The 20,936-nt window shown below is 43.5% G+C and overlaps 1 protein-coding gene across 1 annotated transcript in view; it reads left to right on the top strand.

Annotated features, from left to right (window-relative positions):
- CDK15 (cyclin dependent kinase 15) overlaps positions 1–9,930 on the top strand; it is a 31,909-nt gene extending 21,979 nt beyond the window's left edge. Inside the window, 3 exon segments of the mRNA XM_009939828.2 lie at positions 1,521–1,566; positions 4,187–4,329; positions 9,650–9,930. Of these exon segments, the coding sequence (XP_009938130.2) occupies positions 1,521–1,566; positions 4,187–4,329; positions 9,650–9,759 (299 nt within the window). The 3' untranslated portion in view covers positions 9,760–9,930.
- The last annotated feature ends 11,006 nt before the right edge of the window (positions 9,931–20,936 follow it).

The following is a 20,936-nucleotide window of genomic DNA, read 5'->3' as shown; positions in this document are numbered from 1 at the left end:
ATCCAGAGAAAATGTTATTAGTGATCCAAGAGCAACGTTCTGCCAGTTAAACTTGGTAACTGATTTGGCAAGTGGCTATTCAAGATACTAAAATATAACCTCTATATGTTGGTGATAATTCCAGTACTCTGGCACCTAAACAGTCATGAATCCCGTCCCAGATTATATTGCCATTTACTGCTTTAGCAATTACCTTAGTATTTGGGGGCAGAAGAATACTTCAGCTGTGAACAGTTACTTACCCTGTAATAGACAGTTTTAACAACCTGCTTGCCTGGCTTAATGGTGAAGATTGCTGTCGGAAAGCTCAGTCATTTACACTTTTTCAAATTGTCTGTGCATCAAGTCAGACAGTGAGTTACCGAGCCCCCGGGGTTGGCACTCTGGAAACGGCCATGCAGGCAAAGGCATAGGGGACTCCCACTTTGCCCACAGCCCACAGCCTCTGTCCCTGAGTGATGTGGCTGATGTTCCAGGCCAAAAAGGGAGGGCAGATGCTCTTGGATGGTGCAGCATAAGCCCCAGCCAAGCTCTGAGCCTACTGGCTACAGACCAGTGGTGCTTGCCTCCTGGTGGTCTCACTGCCATGGGGAATGCTTGTCGGGGCTGGGCGGGAGGAGAGGTCTACATCACGCTTCCTGCTCTCCTTTCCATGGCTAGAGCCCTGTTCCTCTGCTGTCAGAAATGGTGCTCAGGAAAATGTAGCTGGGTAGAAATTACAGCCTTTCTGATGCAGGGAAATGTTTCTGTTGATCAGCTCTGTTGATCTTCCAGGCTTAAGCCACTCATTTATATCTAAGCCTGAGAAAATTCATGCTTTGTGAGAAAACATTTGAGGAATGCATTCCTTTACATTTTCCACAATGTTTAGAAAGGTGTCCTTGAAAAATGGCAACAGCAACACAGCCTTCCCAAAACTGCAAACTCTGCAAAGTGCCGGTCTGGTAGAGGTGTTTGAGTCCATAAGTACAAAGCCTACATGAAAATGGTAAACTTGATAAACAACAAACTTAGTGAGGGATTGACAGCAAGAGTAGTGAGCAAGAAGAAAGTGAGACCCAAGTGCTTTTGCTCTGTCCCCAGTCTTTCTGCCAGATCCATGCAGAAAAATTCCATGTGCCCACAGGGGAATACATGAAGCTCAGCAGCCCCTTGGTAAGCCAAGACAATTGCTGGGGATTCAGGCTTGCAAACCTCTTTCTGTTTCCTGCATGTGAAGGCTTTAGGGACTAAGACTGCTTTTATTGAAGTCAAAGCTAAGACTCGCTTGGAACAGAAGGAGGCCCCAAGGCCTGTATTAACAGATGTGTGAAAGGAAAGGGTTACAGAACTGGAACAGCCTTATTAACATCAATGCTGGTACTCCAGTCCTATAAGAATAATGTATATTTATAAATACTAAGATGACAGATTCTATAGGGCCCTCTGAAATTCTGAGCACACATTTTTTGTAAGGGCTCAAAGAATGGGTTTTGGCTTGATTTTCATTTAATCCTGTGATTGCATATTACACTTTCAAGAACTGGCTACCTGCAGGAGACCTCAGAGACTCCGAGTCATCTGTGACAGATAAGCTACCTATAACAGCAATGTCAAAATCGCCTCTGGGTTTATTTGTTTCTTTATGCAATTGTTTAACTTGAAATGATTTTTTTTTGGCAAGCTCAGGAAGAGCAGGGTGGCTCTGTAGAAACAAGCAGATCTAACGTCAGTTAAGCAAGTGATTTCAAGAGATTGCAGTAGAGGTAGGCACATAGTGGGTTTATTATTCTCAGAGGAGTAGTGATTATTCTCAGATAAGCAGTGATTCAATGACATTATGTGCAGCTTTTTGCAGGGCACAGTTCGATTCAGAAGGTCATACTTTCCCAGGCCCTCTTGCCAGACTGAAGACAGACTTTGCACTGTCCCACATTTCATTTCTGGAAACAGACTGTAGGAAAGTTGCTTTACAGTGGTAAGGAAGACATGCTAGGACAGCATTTTCATGACACAATGAAATAATCTTGTGATTAGTTAGGAGGGGAAAAATCACATTCTTCAGTGGCCAGAAGCTATGAGACTAGAGCTATGGTCACATACCTTGGCTTGACCTGGCACACCACCACTGCCCAATCACTCCCTAGTGTGCTAAGAGAAGGGAGTATTTTTCAAGCATATACATGTACACACACACATACATAGACATATACATAATGTATATATGTATCAGTGAAAGAAATTTATAATCAGGCAAAGTGCCCTAACCTAGTTTAGAGAGTCATTAAAATCAAATCCCCCCCAATACTGATTTTGAGGCATACAACAGGCTTTATAGGTATGTAGGAAAAAGACTAGACAGGATTTGTCCTCAGGATTGTGTTCATGCACATGTCAAGAATCAAATATTCTTTGAGGACGTAACCACATTTTTCATCACTGCTGTTTATTACCTGTTCAGCTCATTAATGGGATCCAGCCCTACTCAGAGGGAAGTGTGCTTCCCTTCAGAACTGGGTTTCCCAGACGCTGTTCTGAATGGTTGAACAAACATGCTGAAGTTTTCAGCAAAGTACAGGTTGCTGAAATGTCAGCCATTGTCAGGCAGATCTTCAGAAACACACAAAGCTCAGCATGTCCCAAACCCTGATAACACAGAACAAATGCTCTCTCAGCCTGAACAAAGAAGTAACTATATTCTTCGCAGCTCTGACCTACTGCACTTCTGCTTTTTGGCCATCATCGCTTGACAGGCCTCATTATAGCCCCATACTTGATGGGCTGACCCAGCACCTCTGTGGCAGAGCTCTGGGCTGCATGTGGGCCAGCTCCAACTCTGCGTTACAGAGTCCTTATGCCGCTACGGCCAAATGGCTGCCTTGGCACGCTCGGCTCTTGAGAAGGAAAGAGCTGCTTCATACAGACCGCTCAGCCATGACTCTCCATGGCCAATTAAGAAGTCAAAGGGGAGCTCTGTGCAGAGCTTGGCCACCACTAGGAAGCCTGAGCCATGGTGGGAAGCACTAAACCATGTTGCTGGCCAGTGTGGGAGCCTGCAGTAGCAGGGACTGAGGGGGCAGAGGGTCTGCAGTAAGACCCTGCGATTGCAGGGGCAGCCTGCGGCACAGCTCTTCCAAGCAGTCGCAGGCTGGATGCTCTGGCTCCCTGTCCCGCCCCTGCTCCCCAAGGCAGCAGGGGCTCAAACCATTTTGCTGGAGGTGAGAATTCAGCAGTTACCTACCACAAGTGAGGCCAGATAACTTTTATAAATGTGTTTGTCAGGATCTCTCTCTCTCTCTGTGTGTTTTTTTGCCCTTCTTTTTTTTACATTTTATCTCCTCAAAACAAAAAAGTCATCATGTCAAATCTCTGTAGGGAGAATCTGTGTAGGGAGGGGGAGTGTAGGGGCAGGGAGATCGCAGCGCTTGATGTCACTTGGAGGGGAAGCACTGGCAGGGGCCGACGGAGGAAGCACAACACAGCATGCTCTGATGGGCCTCCTGATGTTGAAACATGATCAGAACAAACAAAGTAAAAGCTGTAAAACTAAATTACTATTTTTATTTGTTTCCTTGCTGGTTTGTTTTCTCTCTTCCACTTCCTTCTCCCCAGCTGTGTGCTCCTCTAGAAAGCAGCCACTTGGCATTGGTATTTGCTGGGCATGGAGCATGTGTGTATTACATCTGTTTTAAGCATTCATCCTGAGAAACAGATTTGTGTCTGTAAATCCCCGACACATTTTACAACCAGCTGCTCTATTGGTACTAGGGTAGGAAAAGGGGAAATGGTATTTTCTTTACTTTTTGAGTTTTGTCCCCTGGTCTGCTCAATGGGCCCGTCAGGTTATTTTGTGCACTTGCATTGTCACTGTGAACTGGTAACACCAACCTCTGATATTCCAGTTATGACAAAATATAGTTTCCCCAGCAACACTTTCCCTTTTACTTACAACCTTCTTGTTACAAAACGAAATCTTATTTTAAAAATTTCTCCGAAAACATGAGTTTGAGCTGAAATCCTAGATGCATACACTCCAACATAATCAAACACGCATGGAAAAGCAAATGTCCTGGAAAGCTATATAGCTACGGTGAGTTTATCCAGCTCCATTATCTCTGCCTCAAGCTCTGAGAAGGGCTGAGTCAAGTTCTGGTTCCAGTTTTCTGGCTTGTGCTCATCTCCTGTGCTATTTTTGCTCCTATTTTCCTAGGCTGAGCAGGGTGCCAGCAGCGGAGGATTTGGCCTCCAGGATGCTTACAGCCTTCCCTCAAGGCTGGATCTCTGCACAAGATGCACTTCTTCATGGCTTCTTCCGCCCTCTGCCTCCTCAGCTCTACCAAGTTCCTGCTGGTAAGTTAACTCTTGATTTAATCTCACCAAGAAAGAGCTACTTCACATGACATTTGTTATGAGTTTCTCCTGTACTTTGAAAGGCTCTGCCATTCACCCAGATGTCTTTCTCTTTTCTGCCTACCCTCCCTCCCCACTCCCATATGCTGCAAAGTTTACATCCCATTGCAAATTTGACAGCTTATTTTTCTCTTTTCTTCTGCTTGACCACAGTGTTAATACTAGAAGGGGACCTGGATGGGCTGCCGCCACGGTACATTTGCAAAGTGAAGGTGTATATGCTTTGGCAGGTTGTTTCTCCCCAGTTCTGCAACCCCAGGGGCCTGGAGCTTTCCCTTGGGCTGGCTCACGCTGTATATTCAGTGGAACTCTCACGCTGGTCCCTCCTGATGTCCTGAATTCCCAGCTGCTCAGTATGATGTGCTAGCCCCAGTTCCCTTGGACTGCTCCTCCTGCTCCCTTTTAATGTTCAGAGATAGCAGCTGTTCCTCGTGCCTGTCTCATCAGTTCTCCCTCAGTTTTACCTGCTTTATTTTCTTCTTCCCTTGCTCCCTTCTCTTAAGCACACAGCTGCATACACACAGATCTGCCTCTCCTGCCCTGAGCTGACAATAAATGCAGGGTCTCTCAAGCTACAGGTTCTGTTCCTCACTAGGAAAAGCTCCCTCCTATCAGGCAACAGGCCAGAGAGCCCTCACATTACCTGTTGCCTCCTGGGCACCCACTACACTAGCTAGTTTGATGGTTTTTTTTAAGATAGGGGCAATCAAGAAGAAGCCTTCCTGGACTGTGTTGTCAAGCTATTTGAAAACTTAATTTCTGTCTCCTGTGACACATCCCAAGTGAAGGAGCAGCCAGCTAGCGTCTCTCCCAAACCACTACTCTTCAGAAGGTGCTCTGTGTGTGTATGTGCATGAGTGAGAAACATCTGCATTCCTTTTCTGTTCACCCAGCCACAGAGCACAAATCTACTTTGACACTTTTAGAAAAATGAAGAGATGGAATCTCGCAGGAGCCTGCCTGTGCTGGGGAGGGAGGAGGGGAGCATGCACAGCAGGAGGGAAGTTGACTTTTCTTTATACATATAGGGTTTTTTCCATGCAGAGTTTAAATTATGCCTGATAAAAGGAGTTTCGTGGATGTTTCAGTTCTTTCAAACCCTCCTGGCTTCCTCCCAATTAAATGAGGTTTGTCAAAGCCACAGGGCTCTGCTGCTGCCGGAGAGGCGGACAAGCACTTCCCGCAGTGACATCTCCAATCCCCAAGGGAGAAGATGAAAGTGTCAGTGCCAAGAGAGAGAGTGTGGAAAAAAACAGGTACAGAGACAGACAGTGTGAGAGAAAGGGAGAGAATAACGAGAAACAGAAGGAATGAGAAAACAGGTTGGCATAATGTGTCAATCTCTCTGACACGCTGCCAGAAAGGGGATAGATTAATTTCACCTGGGTTTATGCACCATCCCATATTTATTATCCCCCGTATTATGGCGAGAAGTACCTTGTGGACAGGAAACTGCATGGCGTTATCATAGCAACCAATGTGTTGGGAAGAGAATCAAAGCGCACAGGGCTGAAACAAGTACAGTATGATCATGCAAGACCATATTCATAAGTGACTCATTAAGCCCGTAAGAATTAGGCAATTCTGAATAATTTCCCGTGTAGCCATCCCTATTGCCATAATTGTGTAAGACATTTGTTCTCTTCTGTCATTTTGGCATCACACTATTTTGGAATTTAACTGTATAATTTTAAAATTCTGGTTGCTATGATAACCCACTGCAGATTTTAAATATATTCTGTTCCCACTTTTCTCTGGACAATGCTGGCTATTAGTCCCCATCCTCTGAAGGAGAAAGTTAAAGCAGAAGGGCAAAGAATGAGCTGGAGATAAAAGGTGAAAGGAGGAGAGGGTTGATCCCAAGGTGTGTGTGAGAGAAAGTAATTTTATTTAAAAATAAAGGATTCCCATAAGAAACTATTTTCTATTTTTATAAAATAATTGTAGCCATAACTGTCCTTTTTATAAGTTGCTATGACAAGCTGGAAGCCAGAGGACATTTTTCAAAGGTCAATTCCTGGGAAAAAATAATTGGAGAAATCAGTGTTTCAAAGACAAGTACCCCTCCAAATAGCATGTTTCTGATTACTGAAGAGAATGCTAATGGCTAGAGGCTGGCTGCTGCCCCTGGGAAGGGGCAGATGGAACAAGGGGCTCTTTGCTTCCTGGTGGTCAGCTGCTGCAGAGGGGAACAGGTTGCAGTTGCTTATGTTCATCTGGAAGCAAAGTGCTAGGAAAAGAGTAGCCCACAGTGTAAGAGAGGAAGGCTCTCTGTCCCTGAGTGGGGCTGGTCCACAGACAGGCCTCTCCTACAGCTGCTCATTCCTGTGCCTCTAGCACTGGAAGGGGCTGCTAAGGCTGTTCAAGCCCCACTCATCGTCTTGGTGGCCTTAATTCTATACACGCCACGAGCACCTCTGGATATGGCAACGAAGAAGAGGAGCATGGGATTCTCCAGTTTCCTTCCACTGTGGCTAGTAGCCTAAGGCGTGGCAGTGATGACCTTCCATAAAACTGGAGCATTTGCTGTCCTTTTTCTGGGCTAAGCCAACCCTGAGACAATTATCTTTGTGCAGTGCAGCCCTGCACTACAGCAGCTCTGATAAAACTTCAGTCTAAACCTTTGCCGCCTGCTAAAGCAGAATGTTTTCTGTCCAATTAATCACTCCTGGAAGAAAGATGAGATCCTTGCATCAAGAAAGCATGAGTTGTGCTCTTAACTCCGTGTCAGTCCTGAAGTGCAAAGGGCCTTCTGAGAAGATGTCTCACTCTGCTGTTAGACAGGTCAGACACAGTAACAATTGCAGCTTATTATTCTTAGTTCTAGCTTTGGTTTATTTTCCTTGTCTTTTGCCCTTGAGTGCTTCAGAGCAGGCTTGCAAGCAGGGAGGGTGAGCAGTGAGGGTTAGTACCAGTCTGGTCCCAAGAAAACATATTGCTCTTGCCAAACAGCCCAGGCACATGGGCCAGGGAGGCCTGAGCTAGTAGCTCAGATCCTGTCCCCATCGGACTGATGTCCAGGCTCAGTATAGACCTTTCTCACAGTTCAGGAGACATTCAACCCTGGGTATACTATCAGCACAGCAGTTAGTTGTCAAGTCCAATTTGTACTCCACGAGGACTGAGTGTTATGTGGACGTGATCCTGGCTTTGACTAGGAGGGACTTGCTCCTTTTGGGTAAGGTTGGTCTCTGGTTATTATCTTCTCCCAGCAACTCAAAACCAGTGTGCCAGGTAGTGATGACACTGTACCATTTCTCCTAAAACAGCCCGCTATTCAGCTTTTCAGAGACAAGTAGCAGGAGACAGAGCACTGTCATTTTAATGCCTGTTGCATCTAAACTAATGCAAAACAAGCACAGGCAATGAGGAGGTTAAGGCTACAAGCCATTGCCTACCAAAAATCTCATTATTGTTGGGATTACCCAGCACTGGTTGGTGTTATCACAGGGCATGTGTAAAGAAGAGCTGGCTTTCGTGGTCATCTTGTTTGGGTTGGCTGGTTTCCCTAGGTTCTCCTATATAGCTGAAAGTCGCTTACACTTTTTTACCTCTGTGCTTTGCCACCTCTGTATACAGAAAATTTATATCTTTCACTGCAAATCAGATATAGGCACCTAGAAAGTGAAATTCCCACAAAGTGTATGAATCTGGTTTATAATGTGCCTTAATAAGGAAATAGACCAAAGCTGGTGCTGAGCAGCAAATGAGCTGTCACTCCTGAACCAGAAGCAGTCTTTTCTGCGAGATGATAAAGCAGATCTTCACTTAACTCAGGAAAAACATGCTTCACTTCACACTTGGCCTGATCTGCACAGTGGTGGAAGGTCTGCTTGTGTTAATACTGACAGGCCACTGAGGTTTTGTATTACGTCCTTAAGCCACCACCCTAGGAAAGAGCCGTTGCAACATGACAACAGATGCGTGCCAAGGCAGAGGCCTCTAGAGATGTTGCCCTACTTGAACTCTTCCCTGGGCGCTGGCTTGGGGCAGACATCGTGCTTGCAGGTGCTGGGACCTGTTTAGGAGCACAGGGCAGAGGGGAAGATGGGAAAAGAAGGAAGGTTTCCTTTGCTCAATCCTCAGCTCACGCTCTTGCAAAAGCACAACTGGCACAAACTCTGGCCCACATGACTTGTGGAAACAAAGTCCTACAGACACGGATCAAATACTCTGGCTCCTATTGATTTCAGGCCAGACAATGTCTACAAAGGTCGTCTTGTCCAGGGACATGAACTGCTCTTGTGGGGGGGGAGTGCTGTTAATACCCTTCAAGCAGGCAGATGCTATTGCATCAGAGGTTAGCAGAAGTTTTTCTGTATCTTGTCTAATTGCAAGTTATATCTGAGGTTTCTTTAACTTCCCCTTTCCCTTTAACACTCTTAAATGCAAATCTGAGAAGATTTAGTTGTCTTGTTTGCTGTGCAAGACATTTGGACTGGAACTCCCATGTAGTCATTTGCCATCCTCAGGTGCACTTCTTCCTTCACCCAGTTATCAGCAGAAAAGACCAAATGGGGATGTAGTGATCAGATTTCTAAGGCACAAAAGTTAAAGCTAAGTTTGAGACTGTGACAGCAAGCAGCCATGAGCCTAGGAACTCAATTAGCCTGAAAGACAACTATCTCATTAGCTTTCCTAAAATCATACAAATACAGAAGAATATAAAAATTTAAAATAAACTATCTCTCTATTGACTGTCTAGATGACTGAATTTCACTGCTCAATTTCTTTAAACACCCACTTTAGTATTTATTTATTCTAAGCGTGAAGCAGCTACGATAATTAGACTGTCAGATTTTGTAAGTTAATGAGGAGTCACTGGAGTGGAAGGTTTTGCATTTGTGAGATTGCTGAAGGAGAGAAGCTCTGTGCCTTCGCTCTATCTCTTTTTTCTTTTCCTTTTTTCCCCCTCTGCTGGGTGGGAAGGGGAGAGCTTGGCAGTGCGGAGATCCATTTGAATCCTTTTGATTAGTGGGTTGCATTCCCACCACTATTCTACCAAATAACATTTTGCTGGTTGCTCCAAGAAAAAGAAAAAGAGAAAAGAAAAGAAATTGTAGATGAGATTTCTAGAGAAGAAAATTTTCTAGATTAAAGAAATCATTTTCAAAAAAAATCGGAAGGAATGGAGCTGTGAGAAATAGGATCCTGAATTAGTTTATATTGTGGCTAATGTCACAAGAGAGCATTAGGAAAGTAGCACAGTGTAGGAAAAGGACCATTTTGCAGCTTTCTCTTTAACCTGATTTTTCTGCAGGACAATCAGTGCTCATAGTTCCAGGAGTGAGACTGCAGCCTGAAATCTGTGACCTGTTTGCTTCTTACTGAAAAGGCCATCTCTCAGGAGGTTCAAGCAAGTTTTGGTAGAAAGCAGAGACAATTGACTAATTCTTGGGTTGCCACTGTCAACGCTGCTGACAGCTGCCACTGTCAACGTTGCTGCCATCATCCTTAGAACATGAATTTCTTTGTGTACTGAAGGTGAGAAAACAGAACTGATACCCGGGCTGGATGACTACATCCCAGGCTGAAGACAAAGTGGGAAATCTCACATTCAGAGAGAAGAGATCAGCAAGCCAGCGGCCCCCACTGCACAATGCTCAGTGGTATCATGGGAGGTTTGGGTTTGTTTTATCATATTCCCAAGTCTCAGACCAGTACCCTTTCCTCTGATGCCTTCCCAGTCAAAGTATTGCTTCATTTCCCCATTTCTTAAACTGACCAAATTGCTTTGTTCACCTTTGTCCTTGTGTATTGAGCTCACATTTTATAGCTTACTTGTTTTGGTTTCACATGCAGTGGAGCCTGAGCAAAGATAGGCAAAAATCTCCTTAGCTCGTAACATCCTTGGTTTTAATTAATCAGTATTTTAACATGACACACCTCAAAATGACACTTCAGCATCATTATTTTTCATCTCCTTTCTGTTACAGAAGACCAAAAGGTCACTTACAATCATGGTTATTGAAAGAAATTACCAGAAAGTACCCTTTTATTATATCCTGTCTCTTTGTTTACTTTGTGTGTTTGTTAAGAGCATGTGTCCGGTCAGTGTCGCTGGCTGGATCTGAGCTTGCAGGGCAGACCTGGAAATGGATCTTGAAGTCAAATTAGTTTGGCCATCATATTGTCTGCCAAGCTAAGAGACAACCTAGCTGTGATAGCAGCGCAAACCTCAGCTACCCATCTGTGCATTCAAATGCATGTAGATAGCATGTACCTGCTATAGCATCAGGTCCCAGCACTCAGTGCCTGGTCTCACAGCCTCTCTCTACCCTGTCTGTCCTCATCATGTAGACAACAGCAGGCAGACAGGACAGCCTCGAGTCCTTTCAAGACGGACCTGACACTGCCAGCCCTGTGGCCAGGCTGGGTTTTGGAGGCAGCCTGAATACATTCCCTGCTCACTTAAGTGCAGACAGGACGGCTGTTCCCTCTCTGTCATGAGAGAGGAATAATCCTGCCAAAAAATCTGGTTGTCAGTTCCACTAAGGCTTCTGGGACAACTCACTTGAGGAAGGCACTCATGCTTCAGTGTTCAATAAACTTGGATTTTGCCAGTTTTAACTGATTTTGAGACTATTTCACAAATACATAATTTAAAATAGTGAAACCATGAAAATAGTAGGAGATACTCTTCAACATTTTCTTTTTTTTTTTTTTTTTAGTATTAACCTGTCCTCAAAGTGATTGTGTCTCTTTTTTTAAGCTGCTTAGAAAACATACTAAACAAGCTTAAATGTCAACTCGAGTTTTCTTCTACACATTACAGGAAAACATTCTATAAGTGATGGTGTTCATATTATTAATTCTCTCGTATAAAAAAGGCATCTGGATTCAGACATGCAAGGTTATAAATGAAACAGTAATTTTTTTTCATTTTAATGACATTGGTAAGGCTACGAATGGAAACCAGGGGGTTCTGTATCCTTTTTCAAATCTAATTGGAGCTAGATAGGCATCTAAAGCACAACAGCCTCACGCTGGCACATGAGAGAATGGAATTCCCTGGGAACATAATGAAACTGGCCAGCCTTCCTTCATTAGCCAACCTGAGTTAAGTTACAAAAATAGACAAATCTAAAAAACTAGACATACCAGGCTCAGTCATGAATCCATGGGCCCTGAGCAACACAGCAAGGGACAAAATGTCATCAGTCTCCTCCTTGTTGTCCTTCTGGTTTCAGGAAGGGAAGAGGTAGTGCCAGGCATCTATTCCAGGGTGATATACACTCCATGCCAACATTCCATCCATTTTGTACGTTATTCCACCTCTTTCCCTCTACCTGTTGAGGAGGAACGTATGGATCATTGGAATCTGCTTCTGTTCTCATGCTGCCTCTCAAAATGTGGATGAATAATACAGTGCCTATTATATGCATCTGCTACTGTACTAGCTAAGCGTAGTTGAATCTACAGTAAGATTAGAGCTTGTTTTAAACCAACTGCCAACAAGCAAAGTAACTCAAGTCACTAGCCCTGCAGAATATTTGGAATTAGGATTTATTTTTCTTTTAGATTCAGGATTTAGGCCATGGATTTTTATCCTAACAGAATTCCTTGGCAACAGGGGCAGATTCTACCCTCCATTACACTCAGGACCTTTGAAATAACTCTTGATATTGACAAAATGAAGCAAATCTATGAGAGTATAAAGCAAGTCCAGATTTTGGTCGGGGGTGGGGGTGTTTTTAAAATCACCTTTCAGTGGAAGAGAATTAAATTGTGCAGATGTCCTGCCTTTTGTTTCTCAGAAAGCAATGTCAGAAAGAATGACTTGGCAATGAAGATGTAAGTCAAGATGAAGCACAGTCTGGACACTGGACTTACAGAATAAACTCAACCATGTGTCACTTAACAGAGAGATCCCTGGACCAGAAGATCGATGTACAAACAGGACAGATGGGGACTGACAATTGAAAGAATGTAGAGGCTGATCCAAGGCTTACAGAGATCTGTCATTCCTGGGGTTTGCCTACAATCTCCTTCAACAAAAGAGCTCCTGAGGGAAGGAGGGGATTAGTCAAAAGTTGAGTGAAGTCTCCCGGGAAGATGGTTTCTTGGATAAAGTTGTCAACAAAAGGAATTGTTTAAGACTATTTGTTATAATTTCCTACAGAGAGCTTCTGCCATTACTAACAGGATTACCAACATACTGGTTCCACACCAGCAGAGCATCAGACATGTGCATTGCAGACTGGTTGCTCAGAGCTGAATTCAAGTATCTCCTTATATTGGGTCCCAAATGTGTGCAGCTGTTGATGAGCAGAGGGGAGATGTCAAAGAATTAAAATGCAGCCAAACACGGTCCATTTTTTGTCCAGCTGTTGCAGAGAGTCCTGGTTCATTAATGAGTTACCAGGGTGTTTTAATCTCCTTGATCTCAGGGCTGCTGACAGACTACGAGAAGGAAAGCTAATCTGAGGTGACTGCTGATGAGGATACATGGAGAAGCTCTTTCCCAACTACAGTTACTGTGAAATTTCTCATGGAGTTCTTCGTGGAAGAATCAGGAAAGCAAACAACTTACTGTGTTCATATACTAGTCCTTTTGGTTTCAGTTATCTGGCACATTTTTTCTCAGCTCTGGGACATCATAAAACAGAATCCTTGGTGTAATCTCACAGCAGATCTGGGAAGAACAGGAAGACAAAGATAAATAACTAAGGAGCAGGCATGCAAACTTTGTTGAATACTTCTTGTTCACCTGAGTAGTGTCACTGGCATGACTGGGAGAACTTCTCCGAGCAAGAATTATGCAGAGCATTGAGGCACTGGAACAAAGGCAATCATGGAGCTATGGAGAAACACCAGAGAAATGGGTGGCAGCTATAGAAAGAGCTGGAAGGTGACATTTTAGTGTAAGGGAGCTACATCTTCAGCCCCACCCCCAGTCCATTGTTTTCTAATCAAACACTGCAGATGTGGGCAGGAAGCAGCATAAGTGTTTATGTTCCCCTTTGCTCTTGCTATAGACATAATTGCAGGAATGTATAGATTAGCTACCTAAAAGAGTGCACAGACTACCTGCAGGCACTGCTCAGTTAAGAGGACGAGGTATTCCTTACGTTACATGACAGTCCTTAAAGTTCTCTGCCTTGATGAAAAGGCAAGCTATGTCTTAAAAGTCATTCCACTTCTACATTGTGTGAACCCAGATCTCCCAAACACCAGCCACTCTCAAAGTGAATGTGAATGCTTGACCTCCCTTTCCAATACTGAACAGAAATTTGTTTCAATATTAGGACCTTTTGCATTTCGTTTGCTCTGCAATGAATCTGGAATAATATTACAGTGACCTCACAGCAGTGTAAGCAAGATCGGACTAGAGTATCGTATAGAGTTCTACTTAGGCATGTACCTCCATGTCAGCTTCCCGTGTGCAAGTTTATTTGTAGAGAGAAGGGCATTTGGAACCTTTTTAGAAGAAAACCAGTAGTTCTTAAGCACACTGGCAATGGCCGTTGCATTGCAAAAGCTTCTAAGAACTGGTACAAGTAAGAAGCTTTTCTAAGGTGGCTGGCTGGCTGCGTAGGTGGCAGATAGCTGTCCACATTTGAGTGACGCTGCATTGTCATATGCATGTTCAGAACGGCTGTAAATGACACCCGAGTTGGGATAGGGGGGCTCTGCATTCCTTTTGCACTCTTGGGGATGGCTGGATGGACTAAGAGCAGTGAAGAGGCAGGATCTCCAATGCCTGCCACATGGGATCGTTATGGCCAGTTGTCTGCTCCTAATTGGGAGCCACTAAACGCTCAAGATATGTAGGATTTGTTATGCGTGGGCAGTGAGAGGTCTAATGATGGGAACTGAATCACTTTCCTCATGGTGTCTATGCACAACATTAGTTGTAAATTTCTTCTGCCCTGGAGGAGCAGAGAGAATGGCTTTGCTCTTTTACATAGCTGCTAACCCTTAATGGCCAAAGCTCTTATGCAATATTGCCACAGGGCCGAATGACACCTTCTACCTCTGTATCTGGAGAGGCAGAAAGTCAGTAAGACCCTGGCAAAAGGATGTGATGCAACCCAGTGCTCTTCTGTTCATTAACTCAACATTGGATGCCTTAAATATGCCAGATCAGAGAGAAATTGCCCCAGAATCACTCCTCTCCCAAACTAATGGGAGTACTGTTTGCATCAGGAGTACTAATCTCAGTAGACTTTCCATCCCCTGGCCTCCACTGTCTCAGGGGCAACAGCTCTTAGGGAAAATGGATGTAGTGTTGTAATGAGTCAGGAAAAGTAGGTAACAAGAAACATACTTGAATCCATGTACCAAGTTGGTGCCACCCAAAAAGGCAGTCCTGCTGCTCCATTTCCCTCTGTGCTTCAAACTTCACAGTCTCTTTTGTTCTCTGGCCCTTATCTAAGCCGTTGATGAGCTGATTTAACTCATTAAACAGGTGGAAAATTATTAACTCTTCCGCTGTGTTAGTTTTCCATTGCTTTAGTGAGCTGAATCAGATTATGAAGGGGTTAGAGAAGTACCAGACTTCATGCATGTCTGAGTGTGTAGTGGGAAAGGAGGAGCAGGAAAAAGCCATGGAGTTCAGACTCTTATCTCCAACCTGCTCACATCTAGTTCATGTGGGTGGTCATCCTCTGTCACATCTGGATGTTTGATGTTCTGTTTTGAGGTAATAATTGAACAGGTTCTGGTGAGTAAGTGCTCAGTACTGCTATTGTGTATGTGGGTCCATCTCAAATCTAGGTGTTTGCTGTTGAAGACCTCACAAAAAATCCCAGACATTGGCGGAACATTGCAGGACTGACTTTTCCTTTTTTCCAGTAAAGACTTTGTCTTGGCAGGGGTAGGATGCCTTGATAAAGCAGGTGAGAGCTTCTGAACTGTGTGTAAATTGAGATCACTGTGCTCCACGGTCATCAAATTGTTTCTTCTTACTGTAACCAGGGAGATAGAATCAGTTAACCATAAACATGAACAATGCTGCTATGTTCCTGGTACAGCCCGACCCACCTGGACATTAGGTCTGGGAACGGAGGGTCTATTCTCTAGGTAACCATTAACGCTAACCATAGTAGGTAATTGTGGTTTTGTCAAGAGAAATGATGGAGTGTGGTTCTGTGAAACGGACTGAAGAGACTGACCAGGTTTGCCAAGATTGCGAGCCTAGTGGACAAAAGGTAATTCCAGCAGGGGCAGATCGCAACCACCGACTCACAGACCCCCTACTCAAGTAATACCACCTACCCAAAAAGGAACAATGGAAGAGGGTAACTGAGTCTGTGCAACCATTGACGTAAGAAGCGAGAAAAGTTTACACCAATCGCCAAAGAGAATAATATTGAATATGCATGAATAAAACAAATATGCATATTTTTGATCTATATAAACTGCGTGGAAAAGGTATGAGGTATGCACGTTCGGTGGAATTATCCCCCGTGCATCCAGCGATGCAATAAAGAATGCCTGCCTTTTAACACTACATCGGTGTTACGAGGTTTTATTCATGGATTTTTGGTGACAGTTTCTGGTGACCCAGATGGGACCCTGCTTGTGAATACCGATGGATCCGCGGGATCACGGGACCTCCAGCAGGCATCGAGGGATTCTTGAGGAGAACCTCTGATCCCCGGACCGAAGGATTCCAAGTAAGTCCCCTGGAATTTAATTAAGGCATTCTTTTAATAAGTAACGTGGGTTAGAGTCCCACTGAAGCCTGCTCGTAAGTCGCAGTGAAAGCCATGCAGAGTTGGGCTATAAAGGTACCTCTGCTGGAAAGTCTCTGCTCGGTGAAAGCTGGTGGAGTGGGGCCCAAGGGGGCAGTCTTCAATGGGGGGGGGGTTGAAGTCTCCAAGGTTGGGATCTCCGGCAGGGGGCTGGGACCCCAGAGGGAGCTCCAACAAGGGTTGGGGTCCCTCTGACTAGTGCCTGTGATATAGTGCACAATCACAACCACTGGTTGTTCGGGAGATGGGCACATTTCCGAGTAAAAAGCCCATCTCATGGGGTACGCCTTTGGGATGTATTCTAAAACATTGGAAAGGTCTGCGGGGTGATCCTTTGACTCGGAAGAAATTGATTGAGTACTGCAATCATTGGTGGCCAAAGTATACCTTGGAAAGTGGGGAAAAATGGCCAGGGAATGGGACACTGCATGATAACACCATCTTGCAATTAATGTTATTTTATAAAAGGGAAGGTAAATGACATAATATATACAGATCTGTTTTTCACACTGAGAAATCATCCGGAGTGGCAGAAGCAGTGTGGGATACATCCACACGATGCTATGGTGATGGTTTTAAAGAAAGGGAAATCTGAAGAGGATTTTTAAAAGTGTTGTTCTGCTTGTAGTATTGGTAAAAGGTGTTTAAAATATGGACTTGAGGAGGATTATGTTAAGTTAATGATTGCACCTTGCCAGAGATGGGGAGATGATCAAGAGGATCAAAATTTGGAGGCTGATAGTCCTTCTGCTTCTCTTATGGGAAGGGGCGCAGGGGGATTCAGCCCAGTTTCAGGAAGGACACGGGGATGGATGCGGGGGGTGGCTGAACCAGCTCCCCTCCAAGCCCCTCTCCAACAAGCTAAGGAATGAGGAAAGAGAATTTTTAATAAATACAGGGACCACTTATTCGGTATTGAACACATGTAAAGGGAAATTTAGTCATAAATCAGTAGATGTTGGTGTGACAGGGCAAAAAGAAAATCAACCTTTCTTAGAGCTGTTGAAATTTAAATTGGGAAAACAGTGGGTAACTCACCAGTTTTTATATATGCCTAAATGTCCGTTGCCTTTGTTAGGATGAGATTTATTAAGCAAATTAGAGGCACAAATAACTTTTAAAAATGGGGAAACTGAATTATTGATAGCAGAATCAAAAGCTGTAGAGGCAAGAGTGTTTATGTTACAGGATTCTTTTAAGGAAGAGCAAATTCCAGAAGAGGTGGAAAACGCAGTAATCCCCTTGGTTTGGGCAAATGAAGTTCCGGGACGGTCCAAATTAGCAGAACTGGTAAAAGTGACCTTGAAACTTGGATCCAAACCAGTAAGACAAAAACAGTATCCTATTAAGGGGGAGGCTCAAAAAGGATTGGAGGGGTTAATCACAATTTTTGGAGTATAGACTTCTGGTAGAATGTGAGTCAGAATATAACACTCCTATATTACCAGTAAGGAAATCTGGAGGAAAAGAATATTGACTAGTCCAAGATTTAAGAGCTATAAACCAGATAGTTCAAGATATACACCCAGTAGCAGCCAATCCCTATACTTTACTGACATCTCTAAAAGAGGAACAAATAGTTTACTGTACTAGATTTAAAGGATGCCTTCTTTTGCATACCTCTAGATATACAAAATCAAAGCATATTTGCTTTTGAATGGGAGAGCCCTGCAACAGGACGAAAGATTCGTATCTGACATGGACACCTGAATGCCAGAAATCATTTAAGGAACTTTAAAAGGCATTGATGATGGCCCCTGCCTTGGGTTTACCTGATCTAACCAAACCTTTTGAGCTGTTTGTCCATGAGAGGCAACATCTGGCCTTTGGAGTGCTGGCACAACATCTGGGATCCTGGAAGCGACCAGTAGGATACTTGTCTAAACAACTTGACAACGTGAGTAAAGGATGGCTGGGATGTTTACATGCTGTGGCAGCAACGGTATTGCTGATTCAGGAAGCTCGAAAATTGACTACGGGCCAAAAGATGGTGGTACAGGTACGACACATGGTGATAACTGTTTTAGAACAAAAGGGGGGGTCATTAGCTATCCCCCAGCAGAATGATGAAATATCAGTTTGTCCTGCTGGAACAAGATGATGTGGAATTAAAACGACAGCTATTCTAAATCCAGCAATGTTTCTGTTGATGGAAAATCCAACAGAAAGTCTAGAACATGACTGCCTGCTAACTGTTGAACAAGTCTATACCAGCAGATCGGACCTGAAAGATGAACCTCTGGAAAATCCTGATTTGGAGTTATTTACGGATGGGAGAAGCTTTGTGAAAGAAGGAAGACGAACGGCCGGATACGCTGTTGTCACCACCACCAAGGTACTGGAGTCAGGAACGCTACCTGCAAATACCTCGGCACAGAAAGCAGAACTGGTGGCATTGAAACAAGTCTTGCGAATGGCAGAAGGAAAGAAGGTAAATATACGGACTGATTCTAAATATGCATTTAGCATGATTCGTGCTCATGGAGCTATCTGGAAAGAAAGAGGACTGCTCTCAGCCCGAGGATCATCGATAAAACATAAAGAAGAAATCCTCCAGCTCCTAAAAGAAGTGCAGAAGCCAAAGGAAGTGGCGGTAATGCATTGTAAGGCTCATCAATTTGGTCAGACAGCTGTAAACATAGGTAATCGATTGGCGGACAAAACGGCAAAGGAGGCTGCGGAACAAGGTATCCTTGCACTAGTACCAGTAAAACAGATAAAAATCCTGAATCTGAAACCAAAATATAGCAAATTGGATGAGCAATTGGCGGAACAATTAAAAGCATCACAAAATACAGAAGGGTGGTGGGTAACGCCAGAAAAGCAGGTAATAGTAACCCCGCAAGTTATGTTAGAACTTGCGAAAGAAAAGCATGCGCAGACACATTGGGGTGTAGATGCTATGGTCTCGAGTTTAAAATCATCTGTAGTGTGTGTAGGAATGACGAGAATAATTAAATCGATAGTGGCCAAGTGTCCAATTTGTCTCAAAAATAATCCCTTAAATCGGAGAAAAGCACTCTTAGGAGTTAAGAAACAAGGCAATTCCCCAGGAGACTATTGACAGGTTGATTTTTCTGAATTGCCCAGGCAAAATGAATTTAAGTATTTATTAGTATTAATGGATACATTTTCTGGATGGCCGGAAGCCTTTCCTTGTTGCACCAACAAAGCAAGAGAAGTGGTTAAAATATTGTTAGAAGAAATAATACCAAGGTTTGGAGTACCAATAGGCATGTCTTCTGATAGGGGACCACATTTTGTAGCAGAAATAGTTCAACAAGTAAGTAAAATTTTAGGAATAAATTGGGATTTACACACCCCCTGGAGGCCGCAATCAAGTGGGAAAATTGAAAGGATGAACCAAACATTAAAAAGACAAGTAAGTAAGATTTGTCAAGAAGTGTCTTTAAAATGGCCACAAGGTTTACCGTTAGCACTTCTGAGAATCAGAATCCAACCAAGACCTAAAGATGGTGTAAGTCCATATGAAATCTTGTATGGCAGACCTTATCAAACTCCTCTAATCCCAGGGGATATAAAAATAGCAGGGGAAACAGATTTAAAAATGTATTTGATTTCTTTAGGAAGAACCCTCGAAGCACTCCGAAAATACATTGTGCTGACCAGATCGCTTGCTTTGGAATATATCTGTGCATCAATATCCACCAGGTGATTTCGTGTGCATAAGGACTTGGAACTCTGAACCACTGCAGGAGAAGTGGAAGGGACCTTTCCAGGTACTGTTAACAACTTACACTGCGATCAAAGTAGAAGGAGTGGAACCGTGGATACACTACACTCGAGTGAAGAAGGCCCCTTCATGGAAAATCATCAATAGAGATCCAGAGACTGCAAAACTAATTTTAAAATATGTCTAAAAGGAAGGGCTATCATTGTAAAATATGGAAAGAATAAATTCTGGCCTGGAGACTGATGATGATGGGAGCATTGTTTAAAGTATTAAAAGTGAAAACAAGAAGTAAGGATCCACTGTCAATAAAAGTGGAACAGTTAATATACTTCCCAAGAACTCTGGAAGAAAATTGGCTTGACAAAATTTTCAGTGGATTGGGGTAGAATCTTGAGTTCCTGGGTAAAATCCTTAATTAGTACTGAGCTACATTTATTAATCGTATTTTTAGTGATATTACTCATTTATTATTGTTTAAAAAAGGAACTCGCCAACAAAACAGCTGTCTATCAAATGATTATTCAGACAGTAGCCAAAAAACAAAATTTAAGTGATTTGGTCATGATGCTCCCATCATATAGTGGATAGTGGATAATTGAGTTGTTATAAAATCATTATTGACAGTAGAGTATAGAATTAGTGCATAACTAAAATATAATTTAATTTAGGATGGAAGTATCGAAAAGATGATTATTTCAAAACTTCCAAAGGGGGGAAATGTAACCAGGGAGATAGAATCAGTTAACCATAAACATGAACAATGCTGCTATGTTCCTGGTACAGCCCGACCCACCTGGACATTAGGTCTGGGAACGGAGGGTCTGTTCTCTAGGTAACCATTAACGCTAACCATAGTAGGTAATTGTGGTTTTGTCAAGAGAAATGATGGAGTGTGGTTCTGTGAAACGGGCTGAAGAGACTGACCAGGTTTGCCAAGATTGCGAGCCTAGTGGACAAAAGGTAATTCCAGCAGGGGCAGATCGCAACCACCGACTCACAGACCCCCTACTCAAGTAATACCACCTACCCAAAAAGGAACAATGGAAGAGGGTAACTGAGTCTGTGCAACCATTTACGTAAGAAGCGAGAAAAGTTTACACCAATCGCCAAAGAGAATAATATTGAATATGCATGAATAAAATAAATACGCATAT

This window comes from Opisthocomus hoazin, chromosome 9 (assembly GCF_030867145.1).
Source record: "Opisthocomus hoazin isolate bOpiHoa1 chromosome 9, bOpiHoa1.hap1, whole genome shotgun sequence".
Classification (NCBI taxonomy): domain Eukaryota; kingdom Metazoa; phylum Chordata; class Aves; order Opisthocomiformes; family Opisthocomidae; genus Opisthocomus; species Opisthocomus hoazin.
The sequence above is the reverse complement of the archived record's forward strand: the minus strand, read 5'-3'. Positions and strand labels throughout refer to the sequence as shown.